This window comes from Triticum aestivum, chromosome 2B, assembly GCF_018294505.1.
Source record: "Triticum aestivum cultivar Chinese Spring chromosome 2B, IWGSC CS RefSeq v2.1, whole genome shotgun sequence".
NCBI lineage: Eukaryota > Viridiplantae > Streptophyta > Magnoliopsida > Poales > Poaceae > Triticum > Triticum aestivum.
Genome location: NC_057798.1, coordinates 804,802,513 through 804,825,310, shown reverse-complemented (window position 1 = coordinate 804,825,310; position 22,798 = coordinate 804,802,513). Strand labels below are relative to the sequence as shown.

The 22,798-nt window shown below is 46.8% G+C and overlaps 2 protein-coding genes across 2 annotated transcripts; one reads left to right on the top strand and one right to left on the bottom strand.

The window, feature by feature from the left end:
- The first annotated feature begins 9,281 nt into the window (after positions 1–9,281).
- LOC123047574 (zinc finger protein zpr1) lies at positions 9,282–15,672 on the top strand. The gene is made up of 16 exons (XM_044471160.1): positions 9,282–9,599; positions 9,734–9,778; positions 9,883–9,923; positions 10,010–10,091; positions 11,482–11,526; positions 11,617–11,673; positions 11,774–11,833; positions 11,920–12,047; positions 12,683–12,947; positions 13,022–13,088; positions 13,238–13,308; positions 13,425–13,514; positions 13,950–14,058; positions 14,535–14,626; positions 15,134–15,239; positions 15,395–15,672. Exons 1-16 carry the CDS (start codon positions 9,468–9,470, stop codon positions 15,496–15,498), a joined length of 1,494 nt encoding a protein of 497 aa, XP_044327095.1. The 5' UTR covers positions 9,282–9,467; the 3' UTR covers positions 15,499–15,672.
- A 1,103-nt stretch (positions 15,673–16,775) lies between these two features.
- On the bottom strand, positions 16,776–18,194 carry LOC123042933 (RNA demethylase ALKBH9B). The gene is made up of 2 exons (XM_044465280.1): positions 17,896–18,194; positions 16,776–17,792 (listed from the first exon to the last, which is right to left on the bottom strand). The coding sequence occupies exons 1-2, from the start codon at positions 18,110–18,112 to the stop codon at positions 16,969–16,971; spliced, it is 1,041 nt and encodes a 346-aa protein (XP_044321215.1). The 5' UTR covers positions 18,113–18,194; the 3' UTR covers positions 16,776–16,968.
- Positions 18,195–22,798: the final 4,604 nt, after the last annotated feature.

The following is a 22,798-nucleotide window of genomic DNA, read 5'->3' as shown; positions in this document are numbered from 1 at the left end:
GAGTTAGTGGTTGATTAGTTGCTCTCATCACATATGGAGTGCATCAATACTCTGTTCAAGCATGGCTTGGGTGGCTTGGAATTAAGAGCAATGTTAGAGCTTGTAAGTTTTGATTCGTGTTGCTATGTATGTTGGTCATTTGATTGATTTGCTCTATGTTGCAATTTGTTCATCATGTCATTGTATTGCTTTGCTAGCCCGACCACGCATCCGTGTTGTACCTCAAGAATGAGGGCAAATCATTCTCGTTGATGCATTGTTGATGTAAATTGCATGGGCAAAACAAGTTGTGCAACATGGCCAATATTGTCAAGACTACCAATGCCAAAGCAAGTGATGAAGGTTGTGATCCAAGCAAAGGAGTTGGATGAGGGCTTGCACCGACTACCCGAGTGGTTAGGTCGAAAGGGAGGAGATGGGAGAACGAGAACGAGAAGCGATAAGGTGTGGTGGCCTAGATGACAGAGAAGTTCGAGGAACTATCATGACGGAGGAGGAGGCATGTGCCAGGAGCAATGAGATGAAGGAGGAAAGATTTAACGCTATCATGGAACTACAAAAGAGAAAGATGGAGCTTGAGGAGAGGAAGCTTGCGATCAAGTAAGCACGCGAGGATCAAAATATCTTTTATGTGAAAGCCGACGACTTGGATCCTGATGTGGTCAACTTTGTTCACCAATTGTGTGGTGACATCTATGCACGCTATGACCAAAAGGACGGGGAAAAGAGGCTGAAAAGTGAGTGACTCGATACATACAACGGATGCTTTACTTTTGGTTATATGGATGTATACTACCTAGTGAAGATCCGATACTATTAGGGGAGGCCTGGAGAGAAACAACGCCCGCGTCGTCCTCCTCCTGGGGCGACTCAGGCGGCTAGAAACCTAGCCGCCGCTGCCACCACAAACTCCCTCCTCCCCTCCCTCCGCCGCCGCCGGAAGACGCCGCCGCGCTAAGCCCGGGGGCCGACGGCGGTGGCGGGGGATCTCCTCTCTCGCGCGTCTTCGGGGTGGGGAGGACCCCAAGGCATGTGGTGGCGCGACCGATCTGGGATCTGCGGCGCGGCGGATGGCGGGAGGCCGGCCCGTCCTCGGACGGCGACGGCTTGGCGCGGCGGAGGCCAGGGCTGCGGGCGCTGCGGATGGCCCTTCGGGCGGCGGCGGCGGCTGCGGTTGACGGCGGCCGGCTTGGCTGCGGCGGCGTGCATGCTGCCTTCAGATCGGCGACGGCGGCGTGGAGGGCCTGGTGGTCTCGTCGGCGGCACCTCCGATCAGATCTGTTCTGACCAGTGCAGCCGGCGGTGGTGGTCATCTCTTCCGTCAGAGGTGGTCGGCCTGAGGCTAGGTGTTTGGATCTCGGGATCCGTCATCCGGCACCAGCTGCGAGTCGGGGAGACATAGTTGCCGGTGAAAACCGAGCCGACGGCGGGCGATGGCGGCGTTCCACGTCGTTACCTTGATGAAGGCATCGTCATGTGACTACCGTCGACCCACTCGTATTGCTCCGGGGGAAACCCTAGGATCTGGTGTTCCAGACCGGACGATGGCGGCACCGCGGTGTCGTTTCTCTCTTGGGAGCGTCGTTTCATGGAGCAGCGCTGGAAGTCAGAGGCAGGAGGTGGAGCGGCTTCGTCTTGCGCGGAGCTTCGGTGGAGATGTCAAGTCATGCCTGACCGACAGGTGCTACGCTTGGTCATGCCTGGTCGGCAGGTGGTACGCACGACAAATCCTCCAAGGGCTTCAAGCTGTGTCGGCTGGTGGTACGTGGCAGCATGGCGCTGAGGTGTATCAGTGGCGACCGCGATGTGTACAGCTGTTTGCGCGCAGGGGGGAGGTGACGTTGGGCGCCATGATGGCGTCGACGATAGCTGGGCCGAGCAAGGTTGATGCATCAGTACAGTTCTGAAGATGGAGCGGTGGCAGTTGGCGGCGGCGGCCTCTGAGAGCACGTCGGACCAGTGTGTGCCCCAGACCCGGCAAGTGGCTAGGTTGGGGTCTCAGGTCTTAGATGTTAGGCTTGGCTGCGATGTCTGTTTGGTATTAGGCCCAGGCTATCTGCGCCCCTTCATCAACTGGATAGGTGTAGCGACAGTTTGTTGCTTAGACGGCGGCTTTAGTCTTACTGTTGTATGACTTTGTAAGGTCTTTGAGAATAATTAATAAAGTGGCCGTATGCATCGCCTAGATGCAAAGGCCGGGGGTCATCCTCATTTTCTAAAAAAATTAAACTGTATTGTCAAATTGGTATTAATCCAGAAAATTTGACAAAGAAGGGGAGAGGACAAATAGGAAAATCGCGAAGGATAAGGCTGGATCGCCGATGCTCGGCCAGATTTTCACAAACACATCCGGACGTGTGCATAGACATTCAGGGGCGTCCGTTTTGATGATTGCCATTGGATATGGCCTGAGCATATTTATCCAAAAATGGGTGCAAAGTTGGTTGTTGGCCTGTCATACTCATGGCATGGCCACAGTAATCAGGAGTGAAGTCTGTTTTAAACCCTGAGGATGTACGGCGCAAATGAACCCCGACGTCTAAATCCTTGAAGTCTATACCCCGACTTCTGTGATCCCGGTTGTAATCGTCCTTACGTCTGTTTTTGGACTGAATTTGCTGACGTGGCATCCTGGGCGGGTGGGATTGCAAATTAATGATGCCGCATGAGGATGGGTTGCGCATGCCCTCGAAGCCTGCATCGCCCTCGCTCCTCCAGTTACCCTCCGCTGCCTGCCACTGCTCCGGCTACCATCGAGCTCCCCAGCGCTGCTCCGTGCAGCCATGATGGGGCAGTGTGAGCCTTAAGGTACCGTTCCGTCGCGTCAAACGAGAATCCGGGCGTCCAGGGCATGTATGTGTTGACCTGTCTTGAGCACGCACGCACTCCTGTGCCGCGCGCCATACACTTTAGCACTGAGCACCTACTGATCCTTTGTCCTCTAGCGTCTCCTCCGTGCTCACCGCCGCCACGTCCAAAGCGAGGATGCCGAGCCCGTCCGCTAGCTCCACGGAGAGGGCGTGCTCCCGGCGAGCTGCGCCGCTAGCGACCACGCTCTAGAGCTCGCGCGCACGTCAGTGCCGTCCTCCCACAGTTCCAGCCGATCCTTGTACGTACGTAACTCCGAAGGAATACACCCAGCGTGTCCCGTGTGCATGCGTCCAGACTAGAGTATATCGATCAAATCGATCAGCATGGCTTGCGTACGTACATAGTATCTCCGAAGGAATACATCCAGCTCCAAGAATCAACCAGCCTGCCTGTCTACTTACGGAGTCAGCTCATACGTGCGTCTGTTTTGCTGCTAAAAGCATTGAGGAGTGACACTCAGAGCTCGGCGACGTAGACACGGACCTTATCGGCTCAGTCTTGTATGCATGGTCGGCAACCAGCCCCACGCGCCGTGCCGCTGCCCCGAGCCCGGCTACGACACGACCAGAAGGCCACCACAGCGAGAAGACGGCCCATTGGGATTCACGGCAGGCTTGGAGCGCATTACTCGGTGCGGGAGCGCGTCTGTAGAGCAAGCCAGGCGACCATGGGACCCATGTGCAGATAGCTAACTCACCTTTCCCAGGCCATGTAGGAATCCTCCGTTTGGATACGACCTAAAGGTCAAAAACGACCGGGATCAGTGAGTTCAGGATACAGACTTCAGTGATTTAAACATCGAGGTTCATTTGCGTCGGGCTCTACATTCTCAGGGTTTAATATAGACTTCACTCCTTCTCAGCTCGGCTCGCGGCTGCAAGTTAGTAAATTTTTCCAGCATTCAGTCAACCAGCGAAGCATCCTCCATGCATGCATTCATGATCGATCGTGTCGTGTGTACCTCTGTCGCCGATGTCATCGCGCAGCGCTTCACCGCGGAGGTGCGCAAGGACAGCGCTGGGACCGCCCGTCCAGACCGGAAGGTCCGGAACCCATGGCGCCACCGCGGCTGCCTCGGCGGCCATCCACGCGAACGCGTCCCCCACCATGCAGGTTACCCTGGCGCCGCCCGCGGAGGCGCGAGCCGTCTCCAGCGCCTCCCTGACGCTGCCGGCCTCAGCAGCCGCCAAGAAGAGGTTCAGACGCGTCATAGGGTGCAGCGGCGTCACCTCCCCGGCGCCACATGACAAACCGTCCGCGACCTCCACGAAGCGTAGGTTACCAGCGAGTCCGTTCTGCTCCTGCGCCTGTAGCTGCGCGAGGGAGCTGGCGGTGGAGAGGAACGAGAAGGTCGCCGCCGGCGCCGCCGCCGCTAGGCACTAGTAGAAAAACACCTATTAGTCCCGGTTCGTAAGGGCCTTCAAAACCCATCCTCTCCAAGACATAGCGTCTTGCAAAGTATGGGATAAGTTAGTCGAATTGGAAAAGATGAAAAATATTGTCATGATTAAAATAGTTTAAGTCATGATTAATTACGAAAAAAATTATTGTCGTCGTTGCGTACCGTATGAACATCGAAGGTCTCCTCGAACTTAATGCTGAAACGCCGATCTTCGTCCAGCTCAATGAACCTGTCGCAGATACCTCGGTCGTCGTGGCACCAGTCGCACTCCCCCGGGCGGTTTTCGTCGTCCGAGTACGACATTTCCGGCCTATGTTCATAATTCAAATATTAAACTAGATTATTAATCACGGGTTGACTATCAGTGATGTACGTAGCTCCTCCTTTCATTCCTGAGTGCATTATTACACCAAATTGTCTAGCACACGGGAATGAAAGAGAACTTATCCAATATAAACATTCAATAAGCAAAACCAAATCATAAAATAAGCAAAACCAAATCATAAAATAAAGTAGTATTCAAATTAGCATGCATTCAATAATTATAAGCAAAAGTACATCATCTCTTGGTGTCCGTACATCGTCGAATATTATCACTAATATAGCATCACTAATACAACTAGAACTGTAGCGCCCGACGGGTATCGATGCGGACGGTGGACAGCCAAAGATAAGGAACCATCACAGGATCATAGCTATTGTCGAACCTGAAAAACCTGCCAGGTATTGTTGAACCTGCCGTCCAATGCAACCATGTAGCGACGGACGTGCTTGTCCTCCTCGCTGACACGGTGATGTACCACCTCCGCGGTGTCCGGAAGCCTCGGCACCGTCACTGGCCCACGCGACCGCCACCAAATAAGGATCGGGTCAACAACGGGCTGCTTCCTCACCAACCTACGTCCCCCGGAAGGTAGCACCTCCCAATACCAGCCCGGCGGAGCCCAGTCCCGAACATGGCCCTGATCAAGCAAGCCTCCACCGCCGAGTCGACGACGACGAGGATGCGGGATAGGCATCACCGGCGTCGATGCGGGAACTACTTATATATATAGTTAAATAAAGTAGTTTTATTAATTAAATCAACCATCTAGTTCAACTACTAATTAAGCACTTACTATAAATAAATAAAGTACTACTTACTAAAAACAAACTACTTCTATATATAGTAAAATAAATTAGTTTATTAAATCAACTAGCTAGTTCAACTATATATATATGAAGCACTTACTATAAATAAAATAAAATAATACTTACTAAAAATGAACAAATTAATTACACAATCTAAATTACACAATATGAACTACATATCTAAATTAGACCACATCTAATTTAACAAAAAGATCTAACAAAAATAATATCACCAAACATGCATATTCAACAATAATATCACCAAAAAATCTATTAACAGAAAAAAATCTAACATAATATGAACAAATTAATTACGCATTCTAAATTACACAAAATGAACTACATATTTAAATTATTACACATCTAATCTAACAAAAAATCTATTAACAGAAAAAAAATCTAACATAATATGAACAAATTAATTACACAATCTAAATTACACAATATCAACTACATATCTAAATTACTACACATCTAATCTAACAAAAAAAATGTACTAACAGAAAAAAAATCTAACATAATATGAACAAATTAATTACACAATCTAAATTACACAATATGAACTACATATCTAAATTACTACAAACCTAATCTAACAAAAAAAATCTATGAACTATACAAAAAAATCTAAAAAAATCTAACAAAAATAAAAGAAAGTTGCTCACGGCCGGCGACGGCGAGGTGCAGCAGGGCGGGCGGCGACGTCGGGGCGGGGCGGCGACGGCGTCGGGGCGGCAGGGCGGGCGACGACGGCAGCGGGGCGGGGCGGCGACGGCGTCGGGGCGGGCGGCGACGGCGTCGGGGCGGGACGGCGACGGCGAGGTGGCGGCAGGGGACGGCGCGCGGCGTCGGGAGAGATCGAAGTCGGGGCGGGGCGGCAGTGCTACTTATATAGCAAAGGCTTTGGTCCCGGTTGGCGGCATCAACCGGGACAAATGACACTCTTTTGTCCCGGTTGGAGCCACCAACCGGGACCAAAGACCTCTTTTCGGTAGCCCAAAGGGCGGGAAACGAAGACCTTTGGTCCCGGTTGGTGGCTCCAACCGGGACAAAAGAGGGTCATTCATCCCGGTTGGTGCCACCAACCGGGACCAAAGAGCTGGATTGCTACCGGTTGGTGCCACCAACCGATTCCAATGCACCTCTTTCTGCAGCTGTTTTTAATTAGTCCCACCTCGCCAAGCGAGAGGCACTCGCAGCGATTTATAAGCCCTGAGTGCATAGACGATGAAGAAGAGGCTCAATGCTCACCTGCACGTTGGTTAGCTTCAAGCCTTGAGGAATAGGGTAGACTGCACGGTGCTGTGTGCAGTGCAGTTTACACGGATTGCTACCGGTTGAAGCTAATTAAAAAACTACTCAGAAATGAGCATAGATGCGCTTATAGAGAAAATTCAACCTAAATTCATAATAAATTTCTACTAACTTCAGAGAAATTCAGTATGAATTTAGGTTAAATTCTCTGTATAAGGGCATCTATTTTCATTTTGAGAGGAGCTCAACAAGGCAGAGAGGGAGGGGCTTATAAACCGGTCTGATTCCTTTCGGTTGGCGAGGTGGGACTAAACTCTGGCCGCAACGAGGACCAACCCTTTAGTCCCGATTGGTGGCATGAACCGGGACCAACCGGGACCAATGGTGGTGGGCCAGGAACGAGGCCCATTGGTCCTGATTTGTCCCACCAACCGAGACCAAAAGGTCCAGATGAACCGGGACCAATGGCCCACGTGGCCCGGCCGGCCCCGGGGCTCACGAACCGGGTCCAATGCCCCCATTGGTCCCGGTTCTGGATTGAACCGGGACTAATGGGCTGGACCGACCTGGACCATTGGCCCCTTTTCTACTAGTGAGGGTGCGTGCTAGGCGGAACAGCTTCACTGCGTGGGAGGCGAAGGGGAAGGCGATGACCACAACGTGCGGGGCCGCAGTCATCGTCTACTGTTAGTGCAGAGCTAGGTAGTAGTACTGTACTGTTGGCTATGCCCAGAAACACACGCACACAGACTCAAGGTGGAAGAAGATGATGAACAAGCAGAATATTTTTCTTGGCACACACACCTGTCTTTTCTCTTGTTCCTTCTCTTCACACGATGCAAGTACATGGCTTAAATAGCCGGACACAGACGACTAATACACACCCACCAACCACTAGCTGCATGCACACGCGCCGGCCAAGCCACACAACGACTTGATTTTTCTCTCTCTCTACTAAGAGCATCTGATGCCGAACTTGGCAAATCCGGCCTCGTAAACGTGGCATGCACACCCCCTACATGCTTGGGCTGGTCCATTTGCTTTTTTGGTTAAAACACTGCAAAAAAACCGGTGTGTATCCGACGAATTTGAACACCCAACCACTAGGCCATGACAGTATAGGCTCAAAGTTAACGGTGAAAAAAAACGAAACGATCACTTGAAGGAAAACAACATCATCTGGTCATTCTTTTGTACAAATTGGCTAAGATTTTCCCAGATTACTACTAGAAACATGTAGTATTCATTGGGATTTTTCTGGAATTTATGGAAAATATTAAATTTCGAACCAAATTTTGAATCTGCCTAGCTAAATACTCCCTCCGTCCCAAAATTCTTGTTTTTGATTTTTCTAAAAAAGGAGATACATCCATATTTAGACAAATCTAAGACAAAAATTTTGGGACGGAGGGAGTAGCATTGGGTTACGGTAGTATTTATGAAAAATTTCAGTAAAGACTACAATCTCCTTCTCCAAATATGCTCAAACTTTCGTAGAATACTACTGAAAACATGTACTAGTATTTATTGGAATTTTTGTGCAACATGGTCCGCCGCCGGCTGCCCCAACGCCGACCAACGCTAGGTCTGGAGCCCTCGACCTAGAGCGTGAGCAGTGCGTGCGGTGTGCCTGGAAGCCTGGACGCGTGCGTTACGTGCTTCGTTGCTTTGGTTGGGCAGTCCTTCATGTGCGCTGTTGCCTGTTGTTGCGCTGATAGACTAAGCAGAGAAAAGTAGTAGTATAGTAAAAAATTCATTTTTTTTTGGGAGGGCAGGCTAGAGCCCTATGAAGTCCACCTACTGGACTCGCCACTGCACGTGCCTATTGAATTCTTTACATTCTTTTATTCATTCTTAGTCGTGAAGGTGAAGCCCTATTTTTCTCTCTCTTTTTTTGAAACAGTTTTGTTCAGTTTTTCTTTCCCTAATTGCGCGATTTGTTTTCATTTTCGCAATTTTGTTTTCTCAAAATCAAAAATTGTTTTATAAAAATTCGTGAACTTTTTTCAAAATGATGATTTTTAAGAATCGATGAAATTTTCTAAAAATATGAGATTTTGTTTAATTCATGAACTTTTTTAGATTTTCGTACCTTTTCCAAATTTGATGAACTTTTTCAAAAAATGATGAATGTTTTTTTAAATTTGATGAACTTTTCTTCATAATCAATGAGGTTTTTTGAAATTTTGGTTAACTTTTTTGAAAAATCGATGAACTTTTTTAAGATTCAATGAACTTTGTTCATGTTGGATGAGCTTTTTTTTTCAAATTCAACGAACGTTTTTCAAAATTGATAATCTTCTTTTAAAGTCAATGAACTTTCTTGGAAGATCGATGAATTTTTCTCAAATTTGCTGATTTTTTTTAAAAAATAGATGAAATTATTCCAATTCCATGAACTTTTTTTCATACATAAACTATTTTTCTTGTTCATGCTCTTTCCAAATTTTTTGAGGAACTCGTGATGTTTCCTCGACCTCTTAGATATTGTTGAATGTACACTTTCGGCCCATATTCTGGTTCTTTCCACGTTAGTCCAGCCCATCTTTCCCCAGTTTTTTTCCTTGTGTCCAGAGTCCTCTACTTCTTCTACTGGATTTGGGTCGGCTTCTTGCCCAGCCCAACTACCCAATCCTTCTCCTCCACAGCGACGAAAACCTGCTCCCAGGGTTCGCGCCGCCGCCGCCGCCGCTCACGCCCTCCTGCCGCCGCCCGTGCCGGTGGTCTCCGCCGACCAGCGAGCTTCCGAAAGCTCCGTTCTTCCGCGAGCAGCCCAGCCCGCACGGACCTCCCCGCCCCACGCCACGCCATGGCGAGCTCCGGCGAGGACAGGGGCGTGGTGATGGACATCCGCTCCGCGGCGGAGTCGGCGGGCGATGACGGTGCGCGCGACGCGCCGCTCCACGTCGTCGAGTCCCTCTGCATGCGCTGCGGCGAGAACGTGAGAGCCTCTCCACCCTTTTTTGCCCTCGCTTTCCTCTCTGCTCTCTGCACCGTGTTCCAAGGCCGGATCGTGCCGGAGGTTCCTCAGGGGCTGGCTGACGTTTGTCAATTGTGATTTGCTGTGGTTATCAGGGCACGACGAGGATACTGCTGACTCTAATCCCGCACTTCCGGGAGGTGAGCCGGAGCTACTACTCTTCTCTCTGTATCTGTATCTTTGGAGAAAGCTGCCTGTTCTGATTCGGGATAGGTGCTGAAATTGCCTCTGTAAATATCTGCAGGTTGTTCTGATGGCTTTCGAGTGCCCACACTGCAGCGAAAGGTAACGCAGCGTCCGCGTCGCGGCACAAGTGTAGAATTGTTGGATTTTTTACTGTGAAGTCTAATGCTGGTCTACCTGTGTGCTAGGAACAATGAGATTCAGTTTGCTGGACAGCTCCAGCCCAAGGGATGCTGCTACACGTTGAAAGTCCCCAAGGGGCAGCCTGAGGTAGTATCTCTTTCTTCTCTTTTCTGTTTGTCGACTGAGATACCGTAGGGTGTAGATTTTGTAAAGAAATTAGTAGTATCTTACAAACGGTTTGTATCCAAGGTGGATACAAGAGAGAACAAAGGAAAAGGAACTTAAACAAACAGATTAATCAACCAGTCAAGTAAAGGTTGAGCTAAACTACCAAACATGTCTTCACTGTTCACTCAATGGCTAAGCTGTAGGTTAGTTTGAAAGTGAACTTTCCAGCAAGCCAATGAGGGCTGCTGTCCTTGAAAGATGAACCCGCTCCTTTCCTTCCAAATATTCCAGGAGGCGCATGGTACGTTGGTACTATGTCCACGAAACAAAGGCCAAAAAGTGGTGCGAAGCAGAACCGAGGCATGGGGCAATTGGCCTGTGAAGGTCCTAATGAATGCTTAGAAATTCCACGCAAAATCACAGCCAGAAAAATGATCACACTTGCGACCATGAATCAAGCTGCCACTGTCAATGGAGCATCATACCCCTCGTGTTCAGGTGGAGTAACCACCTTCACTTTTATTAAACAATTAGATTTCCAAATACTTCTCAGGGCTAGGTCTGATGGTACTCTTTCAAACAAATAATATAAGTTGTAGCTGCAGAAAGTGGATCCTTGAACTGTGGCATCTTGATTGAGGGCGAAAAAATAGGCAGTTAAACTTGTCAGCTAATATCTCTCGGTTGGACCAAAAATCTTTCCGAAGCAAGATAGAAGCTCTATCACTTGGGATTTAGTGAGTAATACTGTGGTTGATATCTTAAACGCCAATGACATTCTTCCATCAAGATAAGCCTGAGCATCATGGGCACCAGGTCCATAGAGCAACCAGATCAACTTTACCCATGGCACATTTTCAATTTCTCATTGCAGAAAATTTGTGAAGTTGGTTTAAGAGCATCGCTTCATTTTGATAGATTTCCAACACTTACATCTCACATACTTGTCTATTCCAACCACAAAACATGATCTTGTTTGATAGGTTGTAACATCAGTTTTCTGGTGACTCCTCCGAATGATTGAAATGTTGCATTGTTTTAATGTTACAACTTGCACCTGAAAAGTTGTTTGCTGTTGTATTTCATATGTTATTCGCTGCAACGTGCCCCAGTTCATCAGTTAATTGCCAACACATTTATGTTAATGGATTATATAGGTTCACTGTATTATTCACTATTATCTGTGTTTATCTTGCGCTGATACTTATTTTTACTTGTGATGTGTTATTATTGCTGTGATCTCTATCACTGAACCACCTTCTTCCATACCTCACCGCACTAACAGTTGTGAGCCTCAGTTCACGTTTAAATCCACGTGCATTCGGCTTCCTATCCATATTCATGTCACTGACAAGCTGTTTTGGCACAGATACTGAACCGGCAAGTTGTGAAATCTGATTCAGCAACTATTAAGGTAATGCTGATCCGTGCACTTGTTAATTCATTTGTGCTATACACATATTCACTGTGTTTTATGTACTTTTACACTTTGACTTATATGCAGATTCCAGAACTAGACTTTGAGATCCCTCCAGAAGCTCAACGTGGAACACTTTCAACAGTACGCTTCATCCTTTTCTGTATATGATTCTGGGGAGATTGTTCCTTCTAAATTATTTTCTTTTATTGTTAGTTTACTTAGTTTTTTTGTCGTGTATTAGGTGGAAGGGAGCATTATGCGAGCTGTTAGTGAGTTGCAAGCACTTCAGGATGAAAGAAAGGTGAAGCGTGTGGCTTGTCTGCTGAGTTTTTGAATTACAATTGAGCCACCTAGTGATACACACTAATTGTCTTTTGGTACCTGCAGAAAGTGGATCCTCAAAAGGCTGAAGCTATTGAACAGTTCTTAGTAAAATTGAGATCTCTTGGATCAGGGGAAGCTGATTTTACCTTTATTCTTGATGATGCTTCTGGTAACAGCTTTATCGAGAACCCGTAAGTGTTTTGTAGCCCTCAGAGTTCATATTATTTGAGATGATAATACTTGGAATCTTGAAATTGCTTTGCCATGAAAGAATTATTCCAACTTCTAAGCATATCTGTACTTCAAACTACATTTGTTTCTTCTTTCTCATCAAATAATAGAAACGGTGGTAAAAGTAAAGATAATACTAATATCAGAAAAATGTGAATGATATCCAAGGAAATATGGGCAAGGCATGTGTGGTTAAAACTGTAAATTTGTATTATTATATATTAACTATGAATTTCAACTAATCCGTAAATAAATTATGGGATGTACAAATTGCACTGTTTTCTACATTTCCCATATAGGCACCACATCAACTAAACAAAACATGTATCACACATGTCAGCCAAAAAATCCGTGTAGTCAACCGAGGCGTGTGGAGTTAATTGCTTTCATATTTCAGGGTTGCAATTCAAATGATTTTTAGAGTTCAGGGTAGGGAAATCGACTTTTGCAAGAGTACAGAGTTTTTATCTTCATTCAGCATACTGCACAACCTGTAGTAGTTTGAGTGGCTTATGGTGCACATAGCTGATAGCTCCACACACGCATTAAGTACTTGCAATTGAACATATGTTGATCTATCTGCGTATATCAACAGGAATGCACCTTCATCAGATCCTTTGTTATCTTTGAGATTCTATGAGAGGACATATGAACAACAAGCAGCACTCGGTTTTCTTGCTGAACCAACCAGAGAATCTGGAGACTCTTCTCAGGATGCTTCAACAGTGGAAGGAAACTCTGGTGGGCCGCAAAGGATTCCACATGGTTCAGTTGGAGCTGTTGCAGGCCGCCGTGCTATAGCTCAGGGAAACTCTGATGAAATTACTGCAGCACTGTGTAGATATTCAGCACCAGAAGAGGTACATCTGTCAGTCGCCTAATAATCATATCAACAATTAAGATCTCTTATGCCTTACAAAATTTACTTGGGCAGGTTGATACTTTACCATCAACATGTGCGGCCTGTGCTACTGAGTGTGTCACACGATTCTTTTCTACAAGTATCCTTTCCACCTTAAATTCAATATCAGAAATAGACTGTAGTGTTTTGGTTCTGCTAGCTTTGTTTATGTGATCAATCCTACTATATGGAGGTGCAGTGCTGCAAGTAATCAGTATTTACTAGTGTCTGATCCTTGACCTTTGGTAGAAATCCCATATTTTCGACAGGTGATTGTTATGGCTACATCATGTGATGCGTGTGGCTATCGCAACTCAGAGGTCAGCTCCAGTGTCATATTTGATGGTTTTCTTTCCATATGAGAAAGAACTGGATTTACCAGTGTTGTACTTGGTCACACTTCTGAACTAAAAAATGCCACTGTCTCGTTAACCAGTTGAAGCCTGGTGGTGAAATCCCAGCCAAAGGAAAGAAAACAACACTGCTTGTGAAAAATGTAAAAGATCTTAGTCGTGATGTCATAAAGGTTAGGAATTTACTCTCTCTTTCTCTCTCTCTGTCTCTCATGCAGATCTCTTAGTTTTCCTATCTCTGCATTGGATGAATGATTGTACGTTAGTGTTACTTCTTTGGGTCTTATCCCTCGTAAAGTCGTAATTTTCTTCTTGAACTAAACTGGTAGGTATTCATTTATGAATCAGCCATTTTGGACTTGACTCTAGCTTCCCTGGAGTCTTTAGCGAGTGAAAACAGGCTAACTTGGTGATACTTGTGCATGATGTGTCTTGGGTTGAATCTTACTGCAGTTTTGTCATGCCAAAATGGATTAATAGAATAGGCACCATTATCCATTACTTAGCAAAACCAAAAAAGAATATTCAGACTTGTGTTGCAATACTGGTTTGTTTGGAGCAATATCTGCTATGTAACTTAGTTGATTCAAACCTCTTAATTTTTTCAGTCAGATTCGGCAGCAGTTAGTGTACCTGAACTTGAGTTAGAGCTGTCAAGCGGAACACTGGGTGGCATTGTGACAACAGTTGAAGGTTTAATTGTGAAAATATGCGAGGGTATGTTCGCTACACTTATATACTCATGCTTCCTCTGTTTATGGGACCAAAATTTACTGCAAGAGCCATGCTAATTCAAGTTAAAGGTGTGTCGGCCAGTATTTTTTTAGCTTATTATATAAGATGGAAGTATCTTGAAGGTGAGTTGCATAGTTGATGTTCCTCTCATAGCTAGATGTGGACCCATCTCTTTTGTTAACAACTTACTAGTATGACCAGGCAAGTATTTACTCGAAGAAAATTGTGGCACGTATATGTTTGTTACTCTCTGCACTTTCAGTTGTTATGATTCTACGTTAGATTTAGAGCAAGTTTAAAAAAAAAGGTAAAGTTTGTGGAAGCTTTTGTGTTCCAACAGAATTTGTTTAACTTATGTCGATGTGAAGTATTCCTACACCACAATACGACGTAATCGTTATGGGTACAAACTTATTTTCTCCTGAAACTCAAATAGATGCATCTTTTTGGGCTTACAGCACTGGAGCGAGTTCATGGATTCCAGTTGGGTGACAGCACATATGAATGGAAGAAGAAGAAATGGGATGGTTTCACAGAGAGATTAGCAAAGGTGGGTATTTTTTCCTTTTGATATGTTGAACATTGTCGCTGTAGCAAAGGTTCTATTTCACCTAATCTTCAGAATATTATAAAGCACACATCAGTTCTTGAGCAAAGTTATACTCCCTCCGTTCCTAAATACTTGTCTTTCTAGAGATTTCAACAAGTGACTACATACAGCGCAAAATGAGTGAATCTACATTTTAAAATATGTCTACATACATCCGTATGTTGAGTCCATTTGAAATGCCTAGAAAGACAAGTATTTGGGAACGGAGGGAGTACTTGTTAAAGTCTGGGCTGTCTGGCGGCGTTGTTTTCTTGGTAAACATGGAGCAAACCATTATTTTTTAAATTACTGTCCGGAATTGAATGTAATTATTAGCATGTGGAAAATAACCTGCTGTTTTGGGTGTCCCTTTTCAGCATAGGTATTGAAGGATACGATGTGTTAATCAGTTTATAATTTCTTTCAATCTGTTACATACATATTTTAATATGTATCTGTGTATTTCAGCTTCTGAATCTAGAAGAGCCATGGACTTTAATACTTGATGACGCATTGGCGGCTTCGTTTATTGCTCCAGCGACAGATTCGCTAGAAGATGACAAACAGCTAACAAGTAAGATGACAAACAACTAGCAAGAAATGATATTGCTCGTTGCAAACTTTTTTGTTTTGTTTTTCCTATACTCTATGATTTAGCCATTTGCTTTGAATTGCCGAAAAATAATTATTAATATTCCAGTACCTGCTTGTCTGTGAATTGAATTGCAGTCGAGGAGTATGAGAGGAGCTGGGAGCAAAATGAGGAGCTGGGCTTGAATGACATGGACACGTCGTCCGCGGACATGGCTTACAACACCACGAGCGCGTCATAATCGATATTGGTTTAGCCTTCTTGTTGTGCACAATGTTGTAGCCTGTAATTTGAAATTTGGTACTTCGTGGTGTACTCAATTTTTGTTTTCCAAACGAACCAGCAATAGGTGGTATGGAGATGATCTCAACTATAATACTTTATTTGTTCATGTTGGCAAGACGTTGGTTCAACACTTGTGTGCTTGATGGCTGCAGGTCAACTTTTTTTCAATATAAAAAATGCTGAATGGAAAATATATACCTAGTAGAAGTAGCTGAATGGAGAATGGTGTGATACCACGGCAGTGGCCGAAATCGACATGAGAGGAGGATTAGGCAGGCAGCAGATTCTGATGACCTGATTTTCAACAAATATTTCTTCCAAGGCACAGCAATCTTCTCTGTAGTTCAGATTTTATTTCTCAAGTCCACATGAGATCATTAATTTTCTTTTTGCCTCTACTTGCTGTTTAAACTTATTTCTGCCGACGAAGCTGAAAATAAAATAAAACTCAACAGAGTGCTAAGAGGATATCTCATTACTGTTGATAACGTTGTTAACCCGATAGAATTGAAATTGAACCCACTCCTTTGATTGTCTATCTTAGAAACTTGACGAAGCACTGATTAGAGTTGGTCATTATACCAGATCAGTCGAGAGATAGTGTTTTTGCTCCGTCGTAAGGTTATCCCACGTCACTATAGAGCTTCATGACGGATGTGGTGTGAGGAGCGGAAGCGAAGGGGGTGCAGCGCGGATTGTGCCTATAAAATAGCGGGCACCGACAAAGGCAAGCAGGCGTCAGAGTGGGTTTCTCCAACACGTATGTTTTCATGCCTCCAGGCAGCCAGTGTGAATGTGGTAGATAGCCATCCTGCCGCGTCCAGTTACGCCACGGGCTGGCATAAATGCGCGGCAACCGCTTGACATGGGAGAGGACGCGGGCGCGGGAGAGGTTTTGGGTGGATCCGGGGTGTCCGTTGCGTATGTGGCAGAGGTTTGAACGCCCACAAAGCCCCAACCCTTAGTTTTGAACCGCCCAGTTCGAACAGTTGCAGACAGTTTGAGGGTCTGTGTTAGAGATGCATGCCGCAGTGAGTTGAATCGAGGAATACATCTGTTCTTGATGTTTAAACTTTATTTATGAGACAAAACTGAAAAATTTACTGAACATAGTGGTAAAAAGAAAATGCGTAGTAAATCACTATTAGTATTTGGCTATCACCGGTCATTTGATAGTGCCATCTTTGAAATTTCACGAGCCACGAATTGTAGTTGATCATCAAACCAACGCTATCAGAATAGATCATCATCATCAGTGTATACTAATATCAAGTTTTCTTTCTTTCTTTAACCTATGATGAGTGGTAGTAGTAAACTAGCAATACATCGGATGAATGAATGAATGAATGTTGTTGTTAATACATGAGCTCCAACAAACTGAAGTACAGTATCTCTCAACTCATCATCTTTCAAAAAATTGAGTTCTTTATCTCCTTCCCGGCCGTCGTCCGCTGGCCGGCGAGGCACCAAGAGCCGGGAACTCGTCGGTGGAGAGGCTGAAAGGCACTCCGCCGCCGGGGCTCTGTGACTGTGTCTGTCCCGCCCTGACAGCAGCAGCAGCCTGGTACAGAGGCGCCGCCGGTTGCTGCCGCTGAGCCTGAGGTGTCGCATGCTTGGCCGCCTCGCCATTGCTCTGCTCCCAGGCCGCTCTGTTCGGGGGCGCGCTCGCCGCCGTCATCGCCGGCCGGACGGCAGCAGCCGCGAGGCTCTGCAGCAGCGGGTCAGGCCGGAAGCCGTACGGGACCTTGGAGGCGTCCATCTTCCTGAACGTGATGGAGATCCTCTTGGCCGGCACGGCGGGGACGCAGTGCTTGGCGACGTCGGCGCCATTGCCGTTGAGCACGAGGACCGACCCCACGGGCAGCGGGATGGAGGCGGCGGCGGAGAACTCCCCGGGGGCGACGGCCCTCATGTCCCTGCCGAAGAGGATGGGGGCCTCGGCGAGGAAGGAGGCGGTGCAGAAGGGGCGGAGGAAGTCGTGGTGGTCGACGTGCGGCGGGATGCAGTCGTCGACGTCGTAGACGTTGACGATGCAGCTGTCGGGGACGCAGGAGGGCGGGAGCACGCGCCAGAGCACGAGGCGGCGCGCCATGGCGGCGAGGAGCGGGGGGAGCGGGTCGACGGCCTCGTCCCGCACGATGCCCGGCGGGTTGCCGTCCCGGTCGGCGGCGTAGTTGTAGCAGCAGCCGAACTGGATCGTCGCCCGGCCCTTGCCCCGCATCCACTTGCGCGGCTCCGAGTAGGTCCGCTCTGCACGCGCGCGCGCCGGAGAAGAACCGAGCTCGTCAGATCAAGATCGGGGGAGGAAGAAGGAATTGATTGCTTGATTCATCGGGGAAGTGTTGGTAGGTACCTCGGAGGCGGCCGCGGCGGCCTTGGTCCTGGAGGTCGAGGACGCAGGCGACGATCTTGGCCTGCTCGTCGGGGGAGAAGACGTTGGCGTGGAGCTCGAGGTCCTGGAGGTTGTTGAGCATGCGGCCGTCGACGCGCTCCATGTGGCGGAAGTCCTTCTTGCGGCGCACCCTCGCCATGCCCTCGTCGGGCAGCAGCGCCGGCGTCGGCGTCGACATCGCGGCGGCTCCGGCGGCGGCAGTGGGAACAGAGCAAGGGGGATCTGGGCGGGCGGATTCGATTGGATTGGCGGCTGAGGTAGCTCAGCTTTATATGGAAAGAAGAGGTCACTTCCAAATCGGGGTCGGGTTGGGTGTTTCGTCGAACACGTGGGGCGCGCGTGGGTGGGCGCGGGCGGACGCGTATTCTCGGGTTCCCGCCTTCTTCTAGCGCGCGCGTTCGTCAGTCGATTTGCGTAACCTATTCTATATAGGCCGGCATCTGGTGGGCTGGCCTCCGCGACGGACGGCCTTTACTTACACTGCTGAGCCTGCCGAGCTCTCTTGTGGCGCGCGTGGGCTGGCGTGAGCGACTCTCCAGAGCGGGAGCAACTAATTGGCGCTCCTTTAAAGACTTCCAACAATTATCTGGGATAGGCTGAGAGCGTGTTTGTTTTTTTATTTTTCTGCACGCGTTTTTGATTTTTTAAACGAGTTTTTTGACTTTTTTGTTTTCACTGGTCTTTCTTCGCTTTTGCACAAGAATTTTTTTTTTCAAATTCCTTTTCTTGCACGAAAAAACACATTTCTTTTCTTCCGCGAGTCACCGTTTTTCGTTCGCGAGAGGCACGCCCATGCCTCTCGAAAACGGAAAAAAACGTGTTTTCTGTTTTCTTTCTTCCGCTTTCACGAGAGGCATGGTTATGCTTCCGCGAGAGGCACGCCATGCCTCTCAAAAACAAAAACAACGTGTTTCCTATTTTTTTTCTTCCGCGAGAGGTAGGCACGGCCGTGTCTCTCGGAAATGGGAAAAAAAAATGTGTTTTCTGTTTTTTTCCTTTCACAAGAGGCATGGTTATGCTTTCGCGAGAGGCACAACCGTGCCTCTTTCGGAAAGGAAAAAAATTGATACCGGTTCGGTTTTTCGGTCCGTTTTTCTATCCGATTTTTTTGAATTTTTTTCGTCAAAACCTATCAACATGGAATCTAGTTTTTGAAGATCTCGACGTGAGAAATCCAACGGTGAAACGGTTCGAGATTTGGATGCATGGTTTAAGAGATAAAAGGTTTTGAATATACGGATATACAAAAAAAAACTCGCAGGTTGCAGCAAGTGCCGTGCATGCAGTGCGTCACTTGTCGCAACCTGAGGAGGTGGGAGTGATTTTTGAAAGGAGTACTCCTTAACTAGTAATTTTGCTCGAGATCGCTTGTAGACGACAGTTCGCCTCATCGGAGATTTATTAGGCCCAGCCCACCAAAATAAGTTGAAGCATGCACAATTGTTAAGTCGAAATCACTAATTAAGGAGTGCTCATTTCAAATATCACTCCCACCTTTCCCATGTTGTGACAAGTGGCGCGCTGATTGCGCGCCACTTGTCGCAACCTGGAAATTTTCCTTTTTTGTAGATCTGTTTATTCAAAACATTTTATCTCTTAAACCGTGTGTCAAAATAGGGAAGCGCCTGTATTTTTCTAGAACATTAAGCATATTTTTCATTAGAGCATATTTTTCTTTCGGAGGCAAATAATAACACGGAGGTTCTTGGAAAAGTCGACAAGTGGAGAAATGTGAAGGAAATATGCCCTAGAGGCAATAATAAAGTTATTATTTATTTCCTCATATCATGATAAATGCTTATTATTTATGCTAGAATTGTATTAACCGGAAACATAATACATGTGTGAAAATATAGTGTCACTAGTATGCCTCTACTTGACTAGCTCGTTAATCAAAGATGGTTGAGTTTCCTAACCATGGACATGAGTTGTCATTTGATTAACGGGATCACATCATTAGGAGAATGATGTGATTGACTTGACCCATTCCGTTAGCTTAGCACTTGATCGTTTAGTATGTTGCTATTACTTTCTTCATGACTTATACATGTTCTTATGACTATGAGATTATGCAACTCCCGTTTATTGGAGGAACACTTTGTGTGCTACCAAACGTCACAACGTAACTGGGTGATTATAAAGGTGCTCTGCAGGTGTCTCCGAAGGTACTTGTTGAGTTCGCGTATTTCGAGATTAGGATTTGTCACTCCAATTGTCGGAGAGGTATGTCACTCCGATTGTCGGAGAGGTATCTCTGGGCCCTCTCGGTAATGCACATCACTACAAGCCTTGCAAGCAATGTGACTAATGAGTTAGTTGCGGGATGATGTATTACGAAACGAGTAAAGAGATTTGCCAGTAACGAGATTGAACTAGGTATTGAGATACCGACGATCGAATCTCGAGCAAGTAACATATCGATGACAAAGGGAACAACGTATGTTGTTATGCGGTTTGACTGATAAAGATCTTCGTAGAATATGTGGGAGCCAATATGAGCATCCAGGTTCCGCTATTGGTTATTGACCGGAGACGTGTCTCGGTCATGTATACATAGTTCTCGAACACGTAGGGTCCGCACGCTTAAAGTTCGGTGACGATCGGTATTATGAGTTTATGTGTTTTGATGTACCGAAGGTAGTTCGGAGTCCCGGATATGATCACGGAGATGACGAGGAGTCTCAAAATGGTCGAGACGTAAAGATCGATATATTGGATGACTATGTTCGGACACCGAAAGTGTTTCGGGAGGTTTCAGACATTTACCGGAGTACCGGGGGGTTACCGGAACCCCCCGGGGAGTATATTGGGCCTAATGGGCCTTAGTGGGAAAAGAGGAGGGGTGGCCAGGGCAGCCGCGCGCCCCCTCCCCCTCTAGTCCGAATTGGACAAGGAGGGGGGCGGCGCCCCCCTTTTTTCCTTCTCCTCCTCTCTCCCTTCCTTCCCTTCTCCTACTCCAACAAGGAAAGGAGGAGTCCTACTCCCGGTGGGAGTAGGACTCCCCCCTTGGCGCGCCCTCCTTGGCCGGCCGCCTCTCCCCCCTTGCTCCTTTATATACGGGGGCAGGGGGGCACCTCTAGACACACAAGTTGATCTGTTGATCTCTCTCTTAGCCGTGTGCGGTGCCCCCCTCCACCATATTCCACCTCGGTCATATCGTAGCGGTGCTTATGCGAAGCCCTGCGTCGGTAGCAACATCATCACCGTCATCACGCCGTCGTGCTGACGGAACTCTCTCGTGAAGCTCTGCTGGATCGGAGTTCGTGGGACGTCATCGAGCTGAACGTGTGCTGAACTCGGAGGTGCCGTACGTTCGGTACATGGATCGGTCGGATTGTGAAGACGTACGACTACATCAACCGCGTTGTGCTAACGCTTCCGCTTTCGGTCTACGAGGGTATGTGGACAACACTCTCCCCTCTCGGTTCTATGCATCACCATGATCTTGCGTGTGCGTAGGAATTTTTTTGAAATTACTACGTTCCACAACAGTGGCAACCGAGCCAGGTTTATGCGTAGATGTTATATGGACGAGTAGAACACAAGTGAGTTGTGGGCGATACAAGTCATACTGCTTACCAGCATGTCATACTTTGGTTCGGCGGTATTGTTGGATGAAGCGGCCCGGACCGACATTACGCGTACGCTTACGCGAGACTGGTTCTACCGACGTGCTTTGCACACAGGTGGCTGGCGGGTGTCAGTTTCTCCAACTTTAGTTGAACCGAGTGTGATTACGCCCGGTCCTTGAGAAGGTTAAAACAACACTAACTTGACGGACTATCGTTGTGGTTTTGATGCGTTGGTAAGAACGGTTCTTGCTCAACCCGTAGCATCCACGTAAAACTTGCAACAACAAAGTAGAGGACGTCTGACTTGTTTTTGCAGGGCATGTTGTGATGTGATATGGTCAAGGCATGATGCTATATTTTGTTGTATGAGATGATCATGTTTTGTAACTGAGTTATTGGCAACTAGCAGGAGCCATATGGTTGTCGCTTTATTGTATGCAATGCAATCGCCCTGTAATTGCTTTACTTTATCACTAAGCGGTAGCGATAGTCGTAGAAGCAATAGTTGGTGAGACGACAATGATGCTATGATGGATATCAAGGTGTCGCGCCAGTGACGATGGTGATCATGACGGTGCTTAGGAGATGGAGATCACAAGCACAAGATGATGGTGGCCATATCATATCACTTATATTGATTGCATGTGATGTTTATCCTTTATGCATCTTATTTTGCTTTAATTGACGGTAGCATTATAAGATGATCTCTCATTAAATTTCAAGATAAAAGTGTTCTCCCTGAGTATGCACCGTTGCCAAAGTTCGTCGTGCCGAGACACCACGTGATGATCGGGTATGATAAGCTCTACGTTCATCTACAACGGGTGCAAGCCAGTTTTGCACACGCAGAATACTCAGGTTAAACTTGACGAGCCTAGTATATGCAGATATGGCCTCGGAACACTGAGACCGAAAGGTCGAGCGTGAATCATATAGTAGATATGATCAATATAGTGATGTTCACCATTGAAAACTACTCCATCTCACGTGATGATCCGACATGGTTTAGTTGATTTGGATCACGTGATCACTTAGATGATTAGAGGGATGTCTCTCTAAGTGGGAGTTCTTAAGTAATATGATTAATTAAACTTAAATTTATCATGAACTTAGTACCTGATAGTATTTTGCTTATCTATGTTGTTGTAGATAGATGGCCCGTGCTATTGTTCCATTGAATTTTAATGCGTTCCTTGAGAAAGCAAAGTTGAAAGATGATGGTAGCAATTACACGGATTGGGTCCGTAACTTGAGGATTATCCTCATTGCTGCATAGAAGAATTACGTCCTGG